The sequence below is a fragment of the Hemiscyllium ocellatum genome, chromosome 2 (assembly GCF_020745735.1).
Source record: "Hemiscyllium ocellatum isolate sHemOce1 chromosome 2, sHemOce1.pat.X.cur, whole genome shotgun sequence".
NCBI lineage: Eukaryota > Metazoa > Chordata > Chondrichthyes > Orectolobiformes > Hemiscylliidae > Hemiscyllium > Hemiscyllium ocellatum.
The window spans coordinates 90,769,527-90,792,616 of record NC_083402.1 but is presented as its reverse complement, the minus strand read 5'-3'; the positions used below and the strand labels follow the sequence as shown (position 1 = coordinate 90,792,616).

The window sequence follows — 23,090 nt, the reverse complement described above, 5'->3', positions numbered from 1 at the left end:
TCTTTGATGAGCACTATTCCATTTTTAGTTCTCAGCAGGGTAGGTTCTTTGATGCTTTTACTGTAAAATGGTTTTGACTGCTCTGGAGAATCTACAGACATCTTGCTGTCAGTGAGTTGCTGGATTTTCTATACCCCTTCAATCCAACACACTTACTCTTTAAGCCAATGATTTTTTTGTTGGACTTCAGCCTTTTGTCTATACACCTATTTTCTTTCACTCAAGTTTTGGCATTCAGAGATGCCTTGCAATTTAGTTGCTCCTGAATCTCCTGATCATTGTTATCCATTTAATCCTAATGGCTCCTGGAAGAGAACTAAACAGTCTATTCTCTCTGATGCTCTTTACGACAAATTTAAGGGTAGACCAGACACTGTGGTTAATCACTACTTCCCTTTGATCTTTGCCAGGTTGTCTGTGAGGCACTGAGGAGGTTATTCTTTGCAGAATTCTGGAATCCCTTGACATTTTATTTCCCATGGTAGCACATCTACTTTCACTGCTGCTTTTGGGCCAGGCAAAGGGAAGTAGATGATCAGATTAGGTAATGATCACTCCAGCTCATCATGATGCAGGTCACACAGACATCTCCAAGATGGCAGCAAAGCAGAAATCTTGAGTCAGAACTCATCACTCCATTCGTTTCTTTTTTTTGCTCTCTCTCCACATTTAATTTTTCCTTTTTACCTCTCATCTGCAGGAGCAACAGCAATGTCAGGGGTCATGGACTCGACCTCCCGGTCTCAGCATAGGCTCGAACTCCCAGCCTCGAGGGGAAGCACGACATGGTGTAAGTTGGAAAGAGTGTTATTCTGAACTCTTGTTTCTCTAATTTATTGCTGTACTTTTTATTACTTTATTTTTCTAATCTTTTCCCTGAAAATTTGTACTTAAGAATCTGTACCTAGGTATCTTGGTACTGAAGATAGTATCATAAGTGGCATCTTGTAAACCTTTCACTGTACTCATGAGAGTTCACGTGACAATAAAGCTAATCCTAATTCTAAATCCTGGCAGTCCCTTAATCAAATAGATGCCAATGCCTTGAGTAACAGTGTTGCCATGAAGTCTTGATTTGGTCCTGCCAAAATGTATACTCTAGTCCATGTTCTAGGCATTTCAACAGGAAGTGAACTTTTAACTATGGCTTCTTTGCAATCAAGCTTTTCCAGACTTTTACATCCCTTCCAAATCTAGTATTAAAATCTCCAAGGAGAACCAGTTTGTCTCCTTGTGGAGACATGAATCAACTGATAAGGCTGGAGTCGAATTTCACTTTGATCTCATCTGTTGCTTTTAATGTTTGGGTATATACACTGACAACTGTGGTGAAATGTTTCTGGGTTAGAGTGAATGAACTGTTATGAGACTTTCATTTATCCCACAGGGTTTTTTGAGACATTAAGCTTTTGCTAACATTGCTTTTTATGGCAAAGCCACAACCGTGGCGTCTGCAATCTTCTTTCGAGGAGAAGATGTATTCATCACCCCGTATTCTGAACTGAACCGTTCCTACCAATCGTGTCTCACTCAGGACAGCAAAGTTGTTATTAGTGTTGGAGTACCTGGGCTGTGAAACAAGAATTTTCGATGCATTTTGAAATGGAATGTGCAACCCACTCAATAATTTTAAAATAAGCAGATTGTGTAACCATGGTGAAGGATTAGGGGACTAGGGTGAAACTGAACACAGCAAAAGAGATGAAGTAAATTGCAAAGTCATGCATCTATTTTGACTTTAAAATGAAGATTGTAGAATGAACGAAAGACAGGCAGAAAAGGAATTCAACAATTTTGCAATCCAACAACAGAATTATTTAAAAGTCAGCACTTAGATGAAGAAATTTGATATAACTTTGATGCAGGGAGAGCCAATAATAAAATATTCACGATTCGGCTGTTTTCCTAACCCACTCTCTCACCCACCCACCGTGGAAAAGAAAAATGTGGAACTTGAAAATTATTGCTTGTGGATTAAATTAGTTCTCATAAACAAAGCGAAGATGTGTAGAATAAAGGGAAGAGATTAAAACAAATGAAAGCAGACTTTTCTCTCCAAAATTATATTTATTGTCCATTACACAAACATCAAGATCTTGCATAAAAATTAAAAAGAAATATGACTAATCAGCCTGCTGCTGAAGCATAATTTTGGAGTATAACTTCCTTTCTTACATATTACCAAATAAAATACACTATTTAGCCTCAAACAAGAAGAATAATCAACAATATGCAACCACACAAGGGAATGCAAACATGGTCAAAAGCAGAACAAACAAAAAGAGAAATTGGAAAAGCTCAAGGAGGTCCTTCAATACCTACGGAAAGAAAACAGTTAACAGTTCAAGCCCAGTGACCCTTCTTCAGAATTCCAGTCAAGAACAGTTCCGTTGCCATCCATCAGTAAATTAGAACACCCCAGTAGGAACCAATGAACAGCTTCCAAGATTCTACCTCTCTCTCTCTTCCCTGTACCCACAGTCATAGAGATGTACAGCATGGAAACAGACCCTTCGGTCCAACTCGTCCATGCTGACCAGATATCTCAACCCAATCTAGTCCCACTTGCCAGCACCCACCCTATATCTCTCCAAACCCTTCCTATTCATATACCCATCCAGATGCCTTTTCAATGTTGCAATTGTACAAGTCTCCACCACTTCCTCTGGCAGCTCATTCCATATACGTACCACCCTCCGCGTGAAAAAGTTGCCCCTTAGGTCTCTTTTATATCTTTCCCCTCTCACCCTAAACCCACGCCCTCTAGTTCTGGACTCTCCCACCCAAGGTAAAAGACCTTGTTGATTTATCCAATCCATGCCCCTCATGATTTTAGAAACCTCTATGAGGTCACCCCTCAGCCTCTGGCATTCCAGGGAAAACAGCCCTAGCCTATTCAACCTCACTCTATAGCTCAAGTCCTCCAAATCTGGCAACATCCTTGGATATCTTTTTTGAACCCTTTCAAGTTTCACAACATCTTTCCGATAGGAGGGAGACCAGAACTGCACACAATATTCCAAAAGTGGCCTAACCAACATCCTGTACAAGCAACATGACCTTCGAACCTCTATACTCAATACTCGATCCAATAAAAGGAAAGCATTCCAAATGCTATCTTCATTATCCTATCTACCTGTGACTCCACTTTCAAGAAGCTATGAACCTGCACTCCAAGGTATCTTTGTTCAGCAACACTTCCTAGGACCTTATACACATAATGTAAGTCCTGCTAAGATATGCTTTCCCAAAATGCTACACCTCCCCTTTATCTAAACTAAATTCCATCTGCCACGTCTCAGCCCATTGGCCCATCTGATCAAGATCCCGTTGTAATTTGAGGTAATTTTTTTTGCTGTCCACTATATCACCAATTTTGGTGTCATCTGCAAACTTACTAACTATACCTCCTATGTTCACATCCAAATCATTTAAATAAATGACAAAAAGCAGTGGACCCAGCACCAATCCTTGCGGCACTCCACTGGTCACAGGCTTCCAATATGAAAAACAACCCTCCACCACCACCCTTTGTCTTCTACCTTCGAGCCAGTTCTGTCTCCAAATGGCGAGTTCTCCCTGTATTCCATGAGATCTAACCTTGCTAACCAGTCTCCCATGGAGAACCTTGTCAAACGCTTTATTTCCAAAGGAAAAAACAAAGCCTATTGCAATGTCCCCACCATTAGTCTGACAAGCATCCAAACAAATCAGCTACTTAAATTTTGTAACTGTTCAGCTTGGTCAAGCAGCAGCTTGCTTGCATTCAAGTAGGCCTTGGTTTTATCCTCATTCTGGACTGGAGTTCAAATTGGTGCTGATACTTGAGTGGAGCATGCAGTGACAGCTGGCTTAATTTCCAGTGAAATGTTTAAACCAACATATGAATTAGGAGCCCAAGTGGTCCATTCTGTCCCTTTAGCCCATTCTGCCATTTAAAACAGGATTATGTCTGATCAGATTTTGGCCTCAACTCCAACCTCCTGTCTAATCAAATATCTTTCAACTCCCTTGTTAGTCAAAAATTCACTTACCTCCCCTTAAGGATATTCAATAATCCTGTCATCACCACTCTCTGGCAAAGAGTTTCACAAACTTGTGAATCAGAGATTAAAATTCTCATGTCCACCTTAAATGGGAGATTTTTTTTCTGAAACTTCATCTCCTTGTTCTAGTTTTAATAAACATGGGGAAACATCCTCCCAGAAACAACCACTGATTATTTTGAGTAGCCAACAAATACGTGAATATTTAACAAGTCTGACGATATAAAAAATAGGAATAAATCTGATGATAGAGCCACACTTTTGCATAGTGACAATTTCGATCAATGTAGCACCAGTACCATGTTTAAGTAATCCAAATGACATGATCAGCAGTGATTAAACATAGATTTTCAAACCAAAAAAATGACAATGTAAATATTGCTGTTTGATTTTTATTAACAGAGGATAGTGACATGTAAATATCTGTCAGTACATTCAGGATATAAATAGCATGCGTTGCTTGCTAATGAGCTGCAGCTTTTTCATGCAGTGATTTGAAAATTACATCTTCATAATTGATTCTCTGCATTTATTACTAACAGGATTCAGAGATGAGAGTTAAACCAGGATACCTGCAACATTCATAAACAGTCAACATCACCCTGTTTTGGTGGAAATTCTAGCAACCTTATATATAGAGAGTGAGGGAAAAAATAGTCTGCAGTGAATTTTAACATTAATCTGTGCTAAATGCTGTCTATTACATGACAAAACACACTACCACACAACATCAATATGTGTCAGTTGTAGTATGGATCAAGTATCACATTACATGCATTAAACAAGAAAATGGATTTGAATATTGTTAGGGACCAGACCAAACCTTCAAAATATATTAAGCTTCCCTATACCCTAACTCTTTTCTTATTTTAAAAGGCAAGTGTTGCAATTTGATGGGTCTAAGCGAAACACACTTTATTCATATACTGTAGTAAAAATAGAACAAAAGAAAAGAAACTAGAATAAATTTAATTCTATGGAAAATTTAACAGAATAATATGTTATTAACTACTAAACCATTTCAATCCATAAACACATCCTTGACAAAAGGCATATTCAGTAAAATAGATTGTCTCACAAGCAATTCTACAGCAGGAAGCGAAGCCCCAGCTTTTAACTGTAACGGAGTGGGAAAACAAGCAGCTTCAAGACCCCAGCAGCTGCTACTGATACTGAAACTAAAACTCCTGGTTCTGTGGGAACTTGACACACCCATTCAGGCTGCTTCCATTGTTACAACTTTATAAAGGAACCCCAACGCCTAACAAGTGGTTTACTTTATGGGCTTTCAATAGACAGCTCACTGCCTCGGTCTTAAAACCTCTCTTCAATGAAAAGGACAAAATACACCGCTTAAATATTGTCACAATATAGCGGAGCATTAACAAGCAATTTATAGAACCTTAGACCTTGTAAACATCCAATACTGAATAATGTGTCATTACCATGACTAACCGAAACCGGCCAGAACCAAAGGTTTGAGTTGATAGTCTATCAAACTCAATACAATTTAAAAACATAACATGGTGAAATTACTAGCCACTGTTCAAGCACGGCAAATATTTTTCCATTCAAGCTCCGTGATAATGTATGATTGGCCAATGAATATTACTAATAAACTAAAGCAGCATTGTTATATGGTAGCAAAACATAACAATTAAATTTCATTTTGCAATGATTGCGAGTTACAGTCAGTTAAACATTGATCTTGCACCTCTGGAGAGGAGGATGACAGCACCTTCTTGATGCCAGATGGGAAAACCAAAATGTGAAGCGTGCGTCAATTTCAAGACAGTTTCCGGCAAGTATGCAATGAGATTATAAAACTGATCTGCACTCATTTTTAATTGGCAAAATCATTCAGAGAAATCATAGAATGATTGACAAGTGATTGGGAAAATAGGCTTGCACTGGTTTAGCAGGATAAGCTCCTTTAAGGCAAGAGCTAAAATGTACTTCAGGAGCTTTTTCTTCATCATCATGGTAACACTCCATCATGCACATCCCTTAGGTAAAAGATACAAGTTGCAGTTTATTCGAAAAATATGTTGTTCAGAATGCCCAAAGAGGAAAGCATATTTAATCAATATATCAAGATTTTCAATAAGGTTTTGGAAATGAACCTATAATCACAACATCGTAAGCTCAAATGCATCAGCTTCGAAGAAGCACACAAAGCAAAACAGAATATTTTAGATCATCCGCCATCCAAACAATGTCACATTAATGCCACTTACAGTAAAAGGCATTTGTGTCAATGTTACATACTTTGATTGCCACCAAAACCAGCGCTTGCAGAAAACTGCTATATACAACACTCCATGTCCAATCCTATTGCATATCACTAAACAAAATAATTAAATAAGCAATATTTTGGAAGCATCTTCAAAGCACATCCTAAAGATAAAAGGTATCTATATATTAAAGGATGTTCAAAGGAATTTCAAAGTACTATGGGGAAAACAAATGTTTCTATCATTGCTAAAGCAATCATGTACACATCATCTTCCACATTTTTTAAAATTCTGCACCATTATCTGATTATGGCAGTTCCACATATCACAGATTAAAACTTAATTTCACACACCAAACAAAATGTGTTCAAAAGTAACCAACCTGCCACTTTGGTCTTTGGTCCACCGAACCGAACCACCCTCCGGCTTTGTTTCGTAGTAGATTCGCAATACACGTGGGAAGTCTTTGGGAGTTTGTATCCCTAATTTCTTTATTTGCAAGCTCCACCTGTCAGTCTGGAACTGCAGTTCTCCACATCCAGGGGCTTTACTGCACTCGAGATAGAAACAATGTTGTTCCTGCCAGCATTCTCCTCCTAAACCAAGAATAGCATCCAGAATCCTACTCTGCACATCATTCTGCAGTCGCTGAGAATAAATTTTATTTTTTGACATGGACGTGTCTATTCCAATCAGTCTCTCAATACCCGGTGTAGCAGTGACATTCACTTCTTCTACCTTATTCACCACAAGATCACAACAATCCAGCACCAAGACAAAATCATCCCCATTACTGCAGTGTTCCCTTCTACCAGAAATCCCACTAGTCCATTCTGTGTTGCTATGGTTACAATTGTTAACATTAGTAACTCTGCCACCACTATGCTTAGATAGATTGTATATCTTATCCACAGATGCAGAAGCAGCAATACTTGCAGTGGAATTGCATGAAGATCCGGGTTGCTCAGTTTCAAATAACGCCTGCGAGTAAGGACAACAACCTGTTCCCACAGAATCATATATTTTTCCGTATGTTTTGTTGATTTCTAGATACAGAACAATGGTGCCACTGATGACTTTTCTATCAAAGTTCACTGTCAGATCCAACACATAGTGCCTGACTAAGATGGAGCCAACATTTGCCATGAGAGGAAGGTCATCTTTATTGGGGTCAGGAGCTGACTCTGTAATTTCATTCATAGCAGAAGGAAGTTACTGTTCAACAATATTTTAAAAATCATAAATGTAAGGAACAGCAGTGTTCCAGTGCTAACAGCAGTTTTTCAATAATGTTGTTTAAAAACACCTAAAGGTTTTTGCAAGCTGATCCCATGTCTTCGTAGCTATTTGCATTTTCTTCTGTTAAAACCTGTACACAAAAAAAAAGAATTACTAATCATGCAACTAATTTAACAACTGTCTCTAAAGCTACCTTGATAGAGTAAAGTTATACTCTGTGGAGAATTACGTTCTTAGGTTTTGCCTACATGATGATGCTTATACAGAGACCTGGTACTTTTACCAGAGCTTATCAATTAAATCTACAATATCTAATGTGCTGTGCAGGATTTTTCTAAAAAGACATTTGTTTTGGGTGAAAGGAATGGGAAATGACATCTTGAACACATTAAAATTTTAAGGCTGCTGTTAGGGTTAATTTGACAGCTAAGCCCCTGAGAGTTTACAATTTACAACCTCAGTGCTGATACTGGCATGAAATCTATCTGAAGATGTAGTTTTATGTCACACTGAGGCAGATTCAGGCTGCAGAAATATACACATTTGTACTGTTGAAGTTCTGTTCGCCGAGCTGGGAATTTGTGTTGCAGACGTTTCATCCCGTCTAGGTGACATCCTCCGTGCTTGGGAGCCTCCTGTGAAGCGCTTCTGTGATCTTTCCTCCGACATTTGTAGCGGTTTGAATCTGCCGCTTCCGGTTGTCAGTTCCAACTGTCCATTGCAGTGGCTGGTATATTGGGTCCAGGTTGATGTGCTTATTGATTGAATCTGTGAATGAGTGCCATGCCTCTAGGAATTCCCCGGCTGTTCTCTGTTTGGCTTGTCCTATAATAGTAGTGTTGTCCCAGTCGAATTCATACCGACCACTGCAACGGACAGCTGGAACTGACAACCGGAAGCAGCAGATTCAAACCACTACAAATGCCGGAGGAGAGATCACAGAAGCGCTTCACAGGAGGCTCCCAAGCACTGAGGATGCCACCTAGACAGGGGACGAAACATCTGCAACACAAATCCCAGCTCAGCGAACAGAACCACAACAAATCTTCTCACAAACTTTGAACACATTTGTATTTTCCAGTAGAGGCAATGATTAGGTAAAAGTTTGCCCTGCCCCAGCCTGTCAGAATAACTAGATGTTATACCAGATATTATAGAATACAAGAGATTTAAGGGCGGCACGGTGGCACAGTGGTTAGCACTGCTACCTCACAGCGCCTGAGACCTGGGTTCAATTCCCGACTCAGGCGACTGACTGTGTGGAATTTGCACGCTCTCCCCGTGTCTGCGTGGGTTTCCTCCGGGTGCTCTGGTTTCCTCCCACAGTCCAAAGATGTGCGGGCCAGGTGAATTAGCCATGCTAAATTGCCCGTAGTGTTAGGTAAGGGGTAAATGTAGGGGTATGGGTGGGTTGCGCTTCGGCGGGTCAGTGTGGACTTGTTGGGCCGAAGGGCCTGTTGCCACACTGTAAGTAATCTAATTTGCTAATAGCAAAGAATTAATGTTAATGAAGTCATTATTTTAATTCATTGTAAACTTTATTAGTATACTAAAGCTACAAGTACATTCTTCAAAAAAAGGTACAGTTTTTAATTTACAGAATTTGTGTTTGAAAAATAAGTAATAAGATCCAAAAGACAATGTAGTCAGAATGGGAACCAACACTAAAATACAAAAAGAAAAACAGAATAGAACAAGAGAACAGTATGTTTTGCATGTTTCACACTCTTTAAATGCTTATAAAGCAGACATGGAGAAAAAAATCACCACATATAAAAATCTGAAGCACCATAAATAACAAATATTAAGCTGACTGTTTTAATACCATCTAATATGAAACTGCATTTAATTAGTAAATAGAGCAAACAATCTGACATTCTCAGAAAACATTCATGAATTTTTGGCATATTTAAAATAATTCCAATGATCTTTAACATCTAACTCAGTGTCATAATTAAATTTAACTGCAAAATTCATATACCACTATATTGCTATTTAAAATATTAAATAAAATGGCTAATGAAAGTTGTAAGCATAATAAGCAATATGTTGTGCAAAAAGTGTTTGTAACTCATGTTTCCTCTGCATGGTGCAAGACATACATTAAACTGGAAGTGTACAAAAATTTGTTATATAGAACTTGCTTCATTCATCGTGAATGGTCAGCAATTCCGAGTATTGTTTTGGCCTGTTTAATATTGAGGTCAACGAATGAAATTAGTCTAATTATTGCATTTGGTTTTAAATCTGGGCAGCAATTCAACAAGTTAATTGTTTTTATAACCTTTCATTGAAAAAAATAAACTTGCCCAAGAGCGCAATTCCCATTCTGCGGAACATACTGTGCATTGGAGAAGTTTGGAGTCAAGACTGAACAGAAACATGAATATAGGCAGCGCCACAATGTGGCTGTGAGTAGTCTGCACACACAGCGCAAGACACAGGAATTTGGGTTACACATTTCAGGAGGCTTAAAAAAAATCAATGTTCTCCTGCAACATTGCACCACTGCCTGTAACTATTAAGAAACGCATCCAAAAGGAAAACTACAAAAGGTCTCCTACAACCCACGCCAGACTGAATACTGGGCTATGGGCATCTTCTCACGTTTCATTCTTGTTTCTTTAAATTTGAAAACTGGAATGACAAGAACCAAAGTCTGTGCTGCTCATCGCCGATCACGGGATTACAGAGAAACCTACATTGTGTCACCGCACTGTTATCGGAGCCACTGACCTTATGCAATCGCTCACTTTCTCTGCAGCCCTTACACAGACAGAGCCCACACATTTCAATCCACAATCAGCAGCAAATGGTCACTCACAACCTCTCCATCCCAACGACAGGCGCACCCGGATTGTGTCATCACTGTGCGCCCGGCCGCCCGGGAAAACACCTGCGATGATCCTTTATCACCAGCAGAGGGCGCAGGCAGAGCCTTGAGGAGTGTTGTAATGGAATGGTCCAGTTCATTTCCCACTTCTATACTGTACAGTCAGTTGGGTGTTTCAGTATTTCTATTCAGGAACTTTTATTTTCGCTGCATCACATGTGGTTCAATTAGTAGCCCCGCGCCCTTTCCTGTGGTCTATGTGTGTTCAGGGACAGAAGAAACCAAGCCTGTGTAGTAGTGTTGGGAGCACTGCCTGCTGGAGGGATCACCATTCAAATAAGGTGTTAGGCCAAAGCCCTCTATCTGTCTATTCAGGTGGATATGAAAGATCCCATGGCCTTTTTTCAAAGAAGAGCAGGGATTTTATCCCTGGTGTCCTGACCAGTATGATATTTGTTCATCAATCAACTTCACAAACATAACCTACTACTACGTTGCCATTTGTGGGAGGTTGCTGTGCACATTTTGGCTGCTGTGTTTTCTATATTACTGCAGTGACTGCACTTATGAGATATATCATGTACTTGGACATCTGTTAGACACGAAATATATTTACATAAATGCAGTTTTTCTTTAGTTTTTCTTTTTATATATAATTGGAACATACCCAATGGTATTGCTCCTGCTAAATTAGCTGCAAATGTGTTGCTGGTCAAAGCACAGCAGGTTAGGCAGCATCTCAGGAATAGAGAATTCAACGTTTCGAGCATAAGCCCTTCATCAGGAAGGGCTTATGCTCGAAACGTTGAATTCTCTATTCCTGAGATGCTGCCTAACCTGCTGTGCTTTGACCAGCAACACATTTGCAGCTGTGATCTCCAGCATCTGCAGACCTCATTTTTTACCCTGCTAAATTAGCAGATGCATAAGATGTGGCATTGATGCTTGAAAATATATTAAGTAGCATAGCATCATACAGTACAGAAGAAGTCCTACAGCCCATCACGTCTGTACCACCAAAATATATGACTACCTACACTAGTCCCACTTTCCAGCACTTGGCCTTTAGCCTTTTTTTCATAATGAGTCCCTACAGTGTGAAAACAGGCCCTTTGGCCTAACACGTCCACACTGACCCTCCGAAGAGTACCCCAGCCAGACCCATTCCCCTAACCTATTACTCCACATTTCCCCTGGCTAATATACCTAACCTACACATCCTTGAACACTAAGGCCAATTTAGATTAGATTAGACTTACAGTGTGGAAACAGGCCCTTCGGCCCAACAAGTCCACACCGACCCGCCGAAGCGCAACCCACCCATACATTTACCCCTTACCTAACACTACGGGCAATTTAGCTTGTCCAATTCACCTGACCCGCACATCTTTGGACTGTGGGAGGAAACCGGAGCACCCGGAGGAAACCCACGCAGACACGGGGAGAATGTGCAAACTCCACACAGTCAGTCGCCTGAGTCGGGAATTGAACCCGGGTCTACAGGCGCTGTGAGGCAGCAGTGCTAACCACTGTGCCACCGTGCCGCCCAGTACCACAGCTAATGTCCATACTCCTCATAATCTTATTCACCTCTATCAGGTTCACCCTCATTTTCTCTTCTCTAAAGCAAACAACCAGAGCTGAAATGCTGCTTCTCAAGCAACATCCTGATGAATCTACTTTGTACTCTCTACAATGCAATCCCATCCTTACTATACTGTGGTGACCAGAACTGTACACAGTACTCCAGCTGTTGCTTAACCAAAATTTGGAGTTGGACTGGGGTGTACAAACTTAAAAATCACACAACTACAGGTTATAATTCAACAGGTTTATTTGGAAGCACTAGCTTTTGGAGGGCTGCTCCTTCAGGTGGTTATGGAATATAATGTTGTAAGACACAGAATTTATAGCAAAAGTTTACAGTGTGATGTAACTGAAAAAGGAGTATTCTGGGTAATCTAAGATGGAGGACGTGAATAATTTCTGGCTGTAACATCTCCTATTTTGAGGTATTTTAGGTAATGGAGGTGATTTCCTTGAATTCCAGGAGCAGCAATTACTGTTTTATATGCTGTTGCATTGTTTTGGAACTTTGGGGAAAAAAATCAAAACAACAGCACTTTTAAAAGGGAGAGGTACAGACAAAGGAAGCGTTTGATGAGGTCAGTGCAGGAGAGAGAGAGAAAAAAAACCCACACTGCTAACTGACACAGCAGTGGACCTGCGCAGTTACTACCTTTGCTGTTTGAATTCATGTATCATTGGACATTGGAGTGCATCTGGGAAAATTAACAGACAGTGAAATTCACAACTGATCTTGGAGGAGCCTGTTTGGGAGAGGTCACAGACAGAAATAGGTAAGTGGATATTTTAAGCGTGGCTTTACAGTAAGTCTGTAGTAGTGAGTAGAGTGGGTTCTTTCCTGATTATATGTTTTATTGAGATATGTCTCTTGATTAAAATACAAGCTATAAGTATTAATTTAACCTGGAGCAGTGTTTTGTAGAGGAATAAGGCAGTGCTATTTTCTGGTCTGTAGATTGAAAGAAGCAAAAATAGTATTTAGTAGAGTGATAAGCTCTTGTCAGACATGGGAATTTATGGGTTGCTGAGGATTATATCTGCAATAAATGTCGTTGGTTGCGAATCCTATCAAATCGGATGTATCGATTGGAGAGACAGTTAGAAGCAATGAGGAATTTACAAGAGCAAGTGGATCTGATTGATGGCAGTTACAGGAAGGGAGAAAAGTTGCAGATACAGTAACATAGATGGGTTAACTCCAGGAAAGGTAAAAGAGGTAGGCAGTTAGTGCAGAGTCTTCTGTGGCTATCCCTATGTCTGCTGTTTTGGAAAATGTAGGGGGGTGATGGAATCTCAAGGGAACGTAGCACAAACAGCCAAATTTCTGGTATTGAGACTGGCTCTAATGCAATGGGAGGGGGGGGGGATTCGTCAGGTTCCGAGGTACAATCAAATGTCAGTGTGGCCAGCAGCGAAAAATCAGAACGGTGTGTTGCCTCCCTGGTGCCAGAATTAAGGATGAAAATGTGTTGCTCGAAAAACACAGCTCTGATCTCCAGCATCTGCAGTCTTTACTTTCTCCCAGGATCAAGGATGTCTCAGACAGAGTGCAGAATGTTCTCAAGGCGGAAGAGGGTCCAGCAGGAGGCCATTGTACACATTGGAATTAACGACATAGGAACGGAAAAGGTTGAGATTCTGAAGGGAGAATATCGAGAGTTAGGCAGGAATTTTAAAAGGAGGTCCTCGAGAGTAGTAATATCTGGATTACTCCCGGTGCTACGAACTAGTGAGGGCAAGAATACAAGGATTGAGCAGATGAATGCATGGCTGAGGAGCTGGTGTATGGGAGAAGGGTTCACATTTTTGGATCATTGGAAGCTCTTTTGGAGTAGACGTGACCTGTACAAGGACAGCTTGCATTTAAATTGGAAGGGGTCTAATATACCGGTAGGGAGATTTGCTAGAGCTGCTCGGAGGGATTTAAACTAGTAAGGTGGGTGGCTGGGACCCAGGGAGATAGTGAGGAAAGAGATCAATCTGAGACTGGTACAGTTGAGAAAAGAAGCGAGTCAAAACAGTCAGGGCAGGCAGGGATAAAGCAGAGAACAAGGTAAGACTGATAATTAAACTTCATTTATTTCAATGCAAGAGGCCTAACAGGGAAGGCAGATGAACTCAGGGCATGGTTAGGAACGTGGGACTCGGATATCATAGCAATTGCAGAAACATGGCTCAGGGATGGGCAGGACTGGCAGCTTAACGTTCCAGGATACAAATGCTACAGGAAGGACAGAAAGGGAGGCAAGAGAGGAGGGGGAGTGGTGTTTTTGAGAAGGGATAGCATTCCAGCTGTAGTGAGGGAGGATATTCCCGGAAATACATCTAAAAAAGTTATTTGTGTGGAACTGAGAAATAAGAAAGGGATGATCACCTTCCTGGAATTGTATTATAGACCCCCCTAATAGTCAGCGGGAAATTGGGAAACAAATTTGTAAGGAGATCTCAGTAATCTTTAAGAATAATAGGATGGGTATGGTAGGGGATTTTAACTTTCCAAACATAGACTGCGACTGCCATAGTGTTAAGGGTTTAGAAGGAGAGGAATTTGTTAAGTGTGTGCAAGAAAACTTTCTGATTCAGTATGTGGACGTACCTACCAAAGAACGTGCAAAACTTGACCTACCCTTCGGACATAAGGCAGGCCAGGTGACTGAGGTGTCAGTGGGGGAGCACTTTGGGCTAATGACTATAATTCTGTTAGTTTTAAAATAGTGATGGAAAAGGATAGACCAGATCTAAAAGTTCAAGTTCTAAATTAGAGAAAGGCCAATTTTGACGGCATTAGGCAAGAACTTTCAAAAGCTGAATGGGGGCAGATGTTCGCAGATTAAGGGATGACTAGAAAACGGGAAGTCTTCAAAAATGAGATAATGAGAGTCCAGAGAAAGGAAAGGCTGGTAGGTATAGGGAATGCTGGATGACTAAAGAAATTGAGGGTTTGGTTAAGAAAAAGAAGGAAGCATATGTCAGGTATAGACGGGATAGATCGAGTGAATCCTTAGAAGCGTATAAAGACAGTAGGAGTATACTTATGAGAGAAATCATGAGGCAAAAAAGGGACATGAGATAGCTTGGGCAAATACAGAAGAGAATCCAAAGGGCTTTTACAAATACATTAAGGACAAAAAGGTAACTAGGGAGAGAATAGGGCCCCGCAAAGGTCAGCAAGGCAGCCCTTGACAGGGGAGATACTAAACAAGTATTTTGCATCAGTATTTACTGTGGAAAAAGATATGGAAGATATAGAATGTTCGGAAATAGATGGTGACATCTCGGAAAACATCCAGATTACAGAGAAGAAATTGCTGGATGTCTTCAAACACATAAAGGTGGATAGGTCCCCAGGACCTGATCAGGTGTACCCTAGAACTCTGTAAGAAACCAGGGAAGTGATTGCTGGGCCTCTTGCTGAGATATTTGTATCATCGATAGTCAAAGGTGAGTTGCTGGAAGACTGGAGGTTGGCTAACGTAGAGCCACTGTTTAAGAAAGGTGGTAAGGACAAACCAGGGAACAATAGACCAGTGAGCCTGATGTGGGCAACTTGTTGAAAGGAATCCTGAGGCACAAGAACTGATTAGGGATAGTCAACATGGCCTTGTGTGTGGGAAGTCATGTGTCTCAAACTTGATTGAGTTTTTTAAAGAGGTAACAAAGAGGATTGATGAGGGCAGAGTGGTAGATATGATCCAAATGGACTTCAGTAAGGCGTTTGACAAGATTCTGTATGAGAAACTGGTTAGCAAGGTTAGACCTCATGGAATACAGGGAGAACTCGCCATTTGGATACAGAACTGGCTCAAAGGTAGAAGAAAGAGGGTGGTGGTGGAGGGTTATTTTTCAGACTGGAGGCCTGTGACCAGTGGAGTGCCACAAGGATCGGTGTTGGGTCCACTAATTTTTTGTCATTTATATAAATGATTTGGATGTGAGCATAAGAGGTACAGTTAGTAAGTTTGCAGATGACACCAAAATTGGAGGTGTGGTGGACAGCGAAGAAGGTTACTTCAGATTACAACAGGATCTTGATCAGATGGGCCAATGGGCTGAGAAATGGCAGATGGAGTTTAATTTACATAAATGTGAGGTGCTGCATTTTGGGAAAGCATATCTTAGCAGGACTTATACATTTAATGGTAAGGTCCTAGGGAGTGTTGCTGAACAAAGAGACCTTGGAGTGCAGATTCATAGCTTCTTGAAAGTGGAGTCGCAGGTAGATAGGATACTGAAGAACGCATTTTGTGTGCTTTCCTTTATTGGCCAGAGTACTGAGTACAGGAGTTGGGAGGTCATGTTGCGGCTGTACAGGACATTGGTTAGGCCCCTGTTGGAATATTGCGTGCAATCCTGATCTCCTTCCTATCGGCAAGATGTTGTGAAACTTGAAAGAGTTCAGAAAAGATTTACAAGGATGTTGCCAAGGTAGGAGGATTTGAGCTAAAGGGCGAGGTTGAATAGGATAGGGCTGTTTTCCCTGGAGTGTCAGAGGCTGAGGGGGTGACCTTGTCGAGGTTTATAAAATTATGAGGGGCATGGATAGGATAAATAGACAAAGTCTTTTCCCTGGGTTGGGGGAGTCCAGAACTAGAGAGCATAGGTATAGGGTGAGAGGGGAAAGATATAAAAGAGACCTAAGGGGCAGCTTTGTCACGCAGAGGGTGGTACGTGAATGGAATGAGCTGCCAGAAGAAGTGGTGGAGGCTAATTAAGTTGCAACATTTAAAAGGCATCTGGATGGGTATATAAATAGGAAGGGTTTGGAGGGATATGGGCCGGGTTCTGGCAGGTGGGACTAGATTGGGTTGGGATATCTGGTCGGCATGGACAAGTTGGACCGAAGGGTCTGTTTCCATGCTGTACATCTCTATGACTCTATATATTGAAAAAGACCTGGATTGTTTGTTAAGTCTCTCATCTTTTAGAATGACCATGTTGGTTTCAGTTGTTTCATAGCTGTAATACCATACAACCTTGTCATGGTTGATGCTGCAAGACGTGTCAGAGTGTCGCGTGGGGACACATCCCACCATGTATGTGGCAGGTACTCATGTGACTCAGCCAATGTTGTCTATCTCATACGCTGCAGGCAAGGATGCCCTGAGGCATGGTACATTGGCAAGACCAAGCAGAGGCTACAGCAATGGATGAATGGAGACCACACAACAACTGACAGAAATGTTCCCTCCCCCAGTCAGAGAACACTTCAGCGGTCTGGGACATTCGACCTCGGACCTTCGGGTGACCGTCCTCCTCGGGATAGGAAACAACAAAAAGTGGCTGAGCAGAGGCTGATAGCCAAGCTTGACACTCATGGGGATGGCGTTATTAGAGACCTTGGGTTCATGTCACACTACAGGTGATTCCACTGCACTATATATACACTCTCACCACACACACACACACACACACATACATACACACACACACGCCTACAGACCTATAAACTCACACAGACCCTCATATGCTCAAACATACACTCACACACACCCCCACTCACAGACTTATGCCCCGTTACACACACACACACACACACACACACACACACACACACACACACACACACGCCTACAGACCTATAAACTCACACAGACCCTCATATGCTCAAACATACACTCACACACACCCCCACTCACAGACTTATGCCCCGTTACACACACACACACACACACACACACACACACACACACACACACACACACACACACACACACATAAGTTTATTGGGTGAATTTGTACTTGCAGAATTACATTTTACTTTGCTCAAAAGCTGCATGAATCCATGTAAGATTCTGTAAATCCATGTTTTAGATTAGAATCAGTCTGACCATTGTGGCACAGACAGTCTCACACAAGGCAGCTCACACCTTCAATGCATTATCTGGGCTAACATGACACCAATTGTTAAAGTTCACATGAGAATGTAACTTTTAAAAAGGTTTTGCAATTTACTTATGAAAGAACTGAAACCAGCATGGTCATTCTAAAAGATGAGAGTCTTAACAAACAATCCAGATCTTCTTCAATATATAATTTCAATTGCATCACATTGTAAACGTTTGCTATAAATTCTGTGTCTAACGATCTTAGACTCCACAACCACCTGATGAAGAAGCAGTCCTCCGAAAGCTAGTCCTTCCAAATAAACCGGTTGGACAATAACTTCGTGTTGTGTGATTTTTAACCTTGCCTAACCAAAGTTCTGTACAGCTCTAAAATGACCTCCCTACTCTTATAATCTATGCCACAATTAAAAGGCATGTATCCCGTATGCCTTCCCAAGTACACTATTAACCTTCAAGGATCTGTGGACAAACATTCAAGATCCCTCTTTTCCTCAACTTCTCAGTATCTGGCAATTAACTGACTACTCCCTTGTCTCATTTCTTCTTCCAAAGTGCATCAGGGTTAAATTCTATCAGCCACTGATCTGCTCGTCTGACCAATCCATTTATATTCTCCTGTAACTTAACATCATCTTCCTCACTCTCAACTGTCCATCCAATATTTATGTAATTCATAAACTTATTTATCATCCCCTCTATACTCTTATCTGCATAATTTATGAATATCACGAACAATAAGTGACCTTGTGCTTCTCCACTGCACACCAGGCTCCAGTCACACAAACAGCCTTCTATCACCCTCTCCCTCCTACCATTAAGACAATTTTGAATCCATCTTGCCAAGTTCCTCTGGTTCCCATGAGGTTTCACCTTCTTTATCTGTCTCCCCCAAGTGGGACCTTGTCAAAGGCTTTGCTGAAATCCATTAAACTACACCAACTGCCCTGCCCTCATGTATATGCTTGATTACTTCCTTGAAGTTCCACCCGATTTGTTAGGCATAACTTTCTTCTTACAAAGCCATGCTGACTATTGCTGATCAAATCTTGCCTTTCCAAATGGAAATTAGTTTTTTCCTTCATCAATTTTTCCAAGTTTCCCTACAACTGATGTTAGACCCACTGGTTTATAGTGCGCTGCTGTATCTCTGCCATCCTTCTTGTAAAGTGGAACCACTTTAGCTGTCCTCCAATCCTCTGGCACCTCCCCTATGGCCAGAGACAATTTAAAAGTTTGAATCAGGGCTCCTGTAATTTCCTCCTACGTCTCCCACAACTGGGAACCTGGGATACAACTCATCCAGATCTGGCAATTTGTCCACTTTGAAACCTGCCAAAATCTCTTATACCTCCTCACTTCTAATGGAATCTGCTCAGGAACTTCACAGCACATCTGCTCAAATTATATACTTTCATCCTCCTTCTCCTGAGTAAAGGCACATGTGAACACACAAATACATATTTTACACTCTACCAATGTTGTCCAGTTTCACACACAGATTGCCCCTTCTGTCCGTAATAGGCCCCACTCTTTCCCTGATTCCTCTCTCCCATTTAGTATCATTGTAGAATACCTTGGGTTCTCCACATTCTCACTGGCCAGCATTTTTTCATGTCTCTATTTTGCTCTAATTGTTTTCTTGAGATCCCCCTGCAGTTCCTAAACCTCTCTCAGGCCTCCATTGTTTTGTAACTCATTTCCTTTTTATGCAGTCCTGCATATTGCTAGACATGAATGGTTCTCTGGGCTTATTCATCCTACATTTCACCCTAAGGGAAACTTGTTGGGCCTGTACTCAGTACCTTTTTGAATAACTCCCACTGTTCTGCGATTTATCTTCAATAAGCTGTTCCCAGGCTATTTTGGCCAGATTCTGTCTTATTTTACTAAAATCTGTCTTACCCTAATCAGAGAGTCATAGAGTTGTACAGCACAGAAATGAATCCTTCAGTCCAATTTGTCCATGCCAACAGATATCCTAAATTACTCTAGTCCCACTTGCCAGCATTTGGCCCATATCCCTCTAAACCCTTCCTATTCATATACCCATCCAGATGTCTTTTAAATGTTGTAAATGTTATAAAAGCCTCTTCCACTTCCTCTGGCAGCTCATTCCATGCATGCATCACCCTCCTCAAATCCATTTTGCAAACCATCTTTCACCTTTTCCATAACAAACCCAAATTGTGATTGCTATTACTAAAATACTTCCCACTGTCACCTTGAACACATGTTCAGCCTCATTCCCCAGAAATTAGGTCCAACACTGCATCATCCCTTGTAGGACTTACCTGCATGTTGACATAAAAAAGGTCTCCTGTATACATTTCAAGAAATCTGCCTTCTAAACACTTTGCACTCTAATTATTTGAATTAATAATTAGGTGGACGTCTTTGAGAATTGACTACATATCTGTTCCTCAATTGCCTGCTGACTGTTTGGGGACCTATAATACACTCCTAACAGTGTGACTGCTTGTTTTTATTCCCACAAAATCCCATTTGACTACCTTTTCAAGATTTCGCCCTTTGTTACAGCAGTGACTAACTCCCTAACTAATAGTGTGACATCACCTCCAGTTTTGCACGTTCCCTGTCCTACCTGAAGATCATATATCCTGGAATATTAAGTTGTCAGGTGTGTCCTTCCCAAACATGTCTCTGTGACTGCATTTTATGTGTCAACCCATGCCGTTAACTGACCTGTTTACCACTAATCCTCCTGGTATTAAAGTAGAGGCTTCTGTTTACTCTCCAGGCACCAGAGTCTCAACTCGCTATACCTTAGTTCCATTTCTAAGTTATGCTATGTTGCTATAACCCATGCCCCTGCTGAACTGGTTTAATTTCTACAGGGTTGTCTTGTAGTGCTGTGGTAGCTTCCTTTCAAGTATTCCAAATCTGCTGACTCTCCTCAATCCAACATGGATATTACTTCATTAAAAATTCTAATAGAGTTGGCTTTATATACTCATGGCTCAGCTAAGATTGCAGATGATTATTTCCTTTGAAGTACTACATTTTCAGAACATGGGTTTAAGCTCATTGTGTTTATTGTGAGGAGATTCTGTCATTGTTTTTCCAAATGGATCACCTTTTCAAATGTAGAGCTTCAAATTTAGTGATGCATTTTAAAAATGTTTTTCCATTGGCTTTTCAACTGTCCTGTGTTGTGGGTGTTTTTACTTTTGTGCCAAAAATGCAACTTTAGTTGATTTCAATATAAAATGAGATTTCATTGAGAAACAGTACTGTTCTCAGCAATTATAAATTCAATGTTGCAAAAGTTAAAAATGTAAGTGGTGTGAAGCAATGGTTTAGAAAATACAAATTAGCTGTTCAGCACTAAGTCAGCGTCCCAACTCCAAACATTAACTCCAACTTTACGCAACAAAAGTCTGTGTGTGGCTAGGTTTCAAAATTGTCTTAAATGCTATTTCATCCTAAGCTAATGAGATCTCCATTACCGTTCAAGGTTCATATAGTTGTCCTGATTGTGAAACTCAGTTTGCAGTCTGGATGCTCTGCAGTTGTGTAACTTTGAATTGCCCAACACTGAATAAACTAAATAAGCTATCCAGTGTTCATGGTAAATTAGAATTACAAAATGCCCAGATTAAATCATGCTGAAGAAAATAAATTAGAGCATCAGAGCAGCCAGAAACCCAAGAAAATGGAAGGGATAATTGTCCCCAGCCTCCACTTTGACAAGTTGAAAATCACACAGCAGCAACTACATCACAGTGATTATGACTTAGGCAAACATTGGACAGACATCAAGACACCAAGAGTACAGACAATTGTGAAGTGAAGAATGCAGAACTGGTCAGCTAGAAGATTATATGTATGGAATTCATATTCCTCCTACCCCTTGATTGAATATCTATTAAAAATATTAAAGACTATATATGACCTTATATGGTCTGTTTACAGATTGTTAGTTAGGACACATAATATCAAATGCCAATTGACAGAGCCTGCATTGTCTTTATTTAGCTCACTGGTGTTTCAGAATTGCTTTGGGGGTTTACAACCAACATAGAATAACAAATTGTCACACTATAAGTAAGTTCATGGATAAACCAGAAAACTAGATGGATACTTTGGCCATCCACTTTCGCAAAGAACTGTAAAGAGTTTCAGCTGCATTGAGAGTTAAGACAAGACAATTAGTTTCATTTTCAGCCAGCTGCAATTACTGTCCTACAGGTCAAAAACCATAAAAACCCATCCTTGTATAACTCGAAATCTTGGTTGAAAAATATCAAGTGAAGTCGTAATTTCTGACAGTCTTCCTTGTTTGCAATATGTCAGGATGATTTTACCAGTGGGGTAGACAGCCAGATGGTGGGCGAAAACGCATGTCACCAAAATACACATTGGTTGGCGAGCCTTCCATCTGAACGTTACAGCTGGCAGTGGCTCATTACGTGGCTGCCACCAGGGTTAACACATTACTCAGGACGGCAAACTCTTTGTGTATTGGCACCCGCTTCCCCACAAAGCAGGAAAAGCTATTGAGAATTTCAATGAACAAGACTTCATGGAAGGTTAATTTCCTTTTTCTTTCTTTCCCTCATCATCAAAATTTCAATGTTTGAACATTGTCTGCTGGTTTTGACTATCTAAGTACAGCTTTTGAAGAACTCAACCCAGCACTACTTTGTTCAGGTGAAAAGATAAATTTTCCATTTATATCTTTCAACTGCTCTGATGCCAAAAGCAGCAGGACCAACGACCGACAAAGCCAGGCATATCACCAGCATTGAGCTGAAAAATGTGTTGCTGGAAAAGCGCAGCAGGTCAGGCAGCATCCAAGGAGCAGGAGAATCAACGTTTCGGGCATAAGCCCTTCTTCCTGAAGAAGGGCTTATGCCCGAAACGTTGATTCTCCTGCTCCTTGGATGCTGCCTGACCTGCTGCGCTTTTCTAGCAACACATTTTTCAGCTCTGATCTCCAACATCTGCAGTCCTCACTTTCTCCTAGTTGATATCACCAGCATTCAAGAGCCATAGATCCCTGTAAATTTACTAGTGTCTAAATAAATTATTTAATCTGTCTTTCCACTCTATAATCGATTTACTTGTACGTGAACTTTGGCTGTCTGTTTGTGTGCAAGAAAGAGAGAAACTCAGAGCCTTATAAATTGCATTAACTTAGAATGGGTTAGATACCTGTCTAATTTTGTATCTTATAGTCACAGCACAAGAACAGTTAAGCTTTCATAGAATTGGCAAGTATATCCATGCACTGAATGCCTTTCTCCCTATGTTTGTCTGGCACCACCAGTCAGGAAATCAACTA

At 40.8% G+C, this 23,090-nt stretch overlaps 1 protein-coding gene across 7 annotated transcripts in view; it reads right to left on the bottom strand.

The window, feature by feature from the left end:
* The window catches only part of aopep (aminopeptidase O (putative)), a 345,719-nt gene extending 335,359 nt beyond the window's left edge, over positions 1-10,360 (bottom strand). For all 7 annotated transcript variants that reach the window (XM_060838362.1, XM_060838356.1, XM_060838381.1 and 4 more), the window contains exons 1-2: positions 10,256-10,360; positions 6,663-7,649 (exon numbers count right to left, since the gene is read on the bottom strand). In XM_060838362.1, coding sequence (XP_060694345.1) covers positions 6,663-7,480 — 818 coding nt within the window. In that variant the 5' untranslated portion in view covers positions 7,481-7,649; positions 10,256-10,360. The remainder of the gene's footprint in view (positions 1-6,662; positions 7,650-10,255) is intronic.
* Between the last annotated feature and the right edge of the window lie 12,730 nt (positions 10,361-23,090).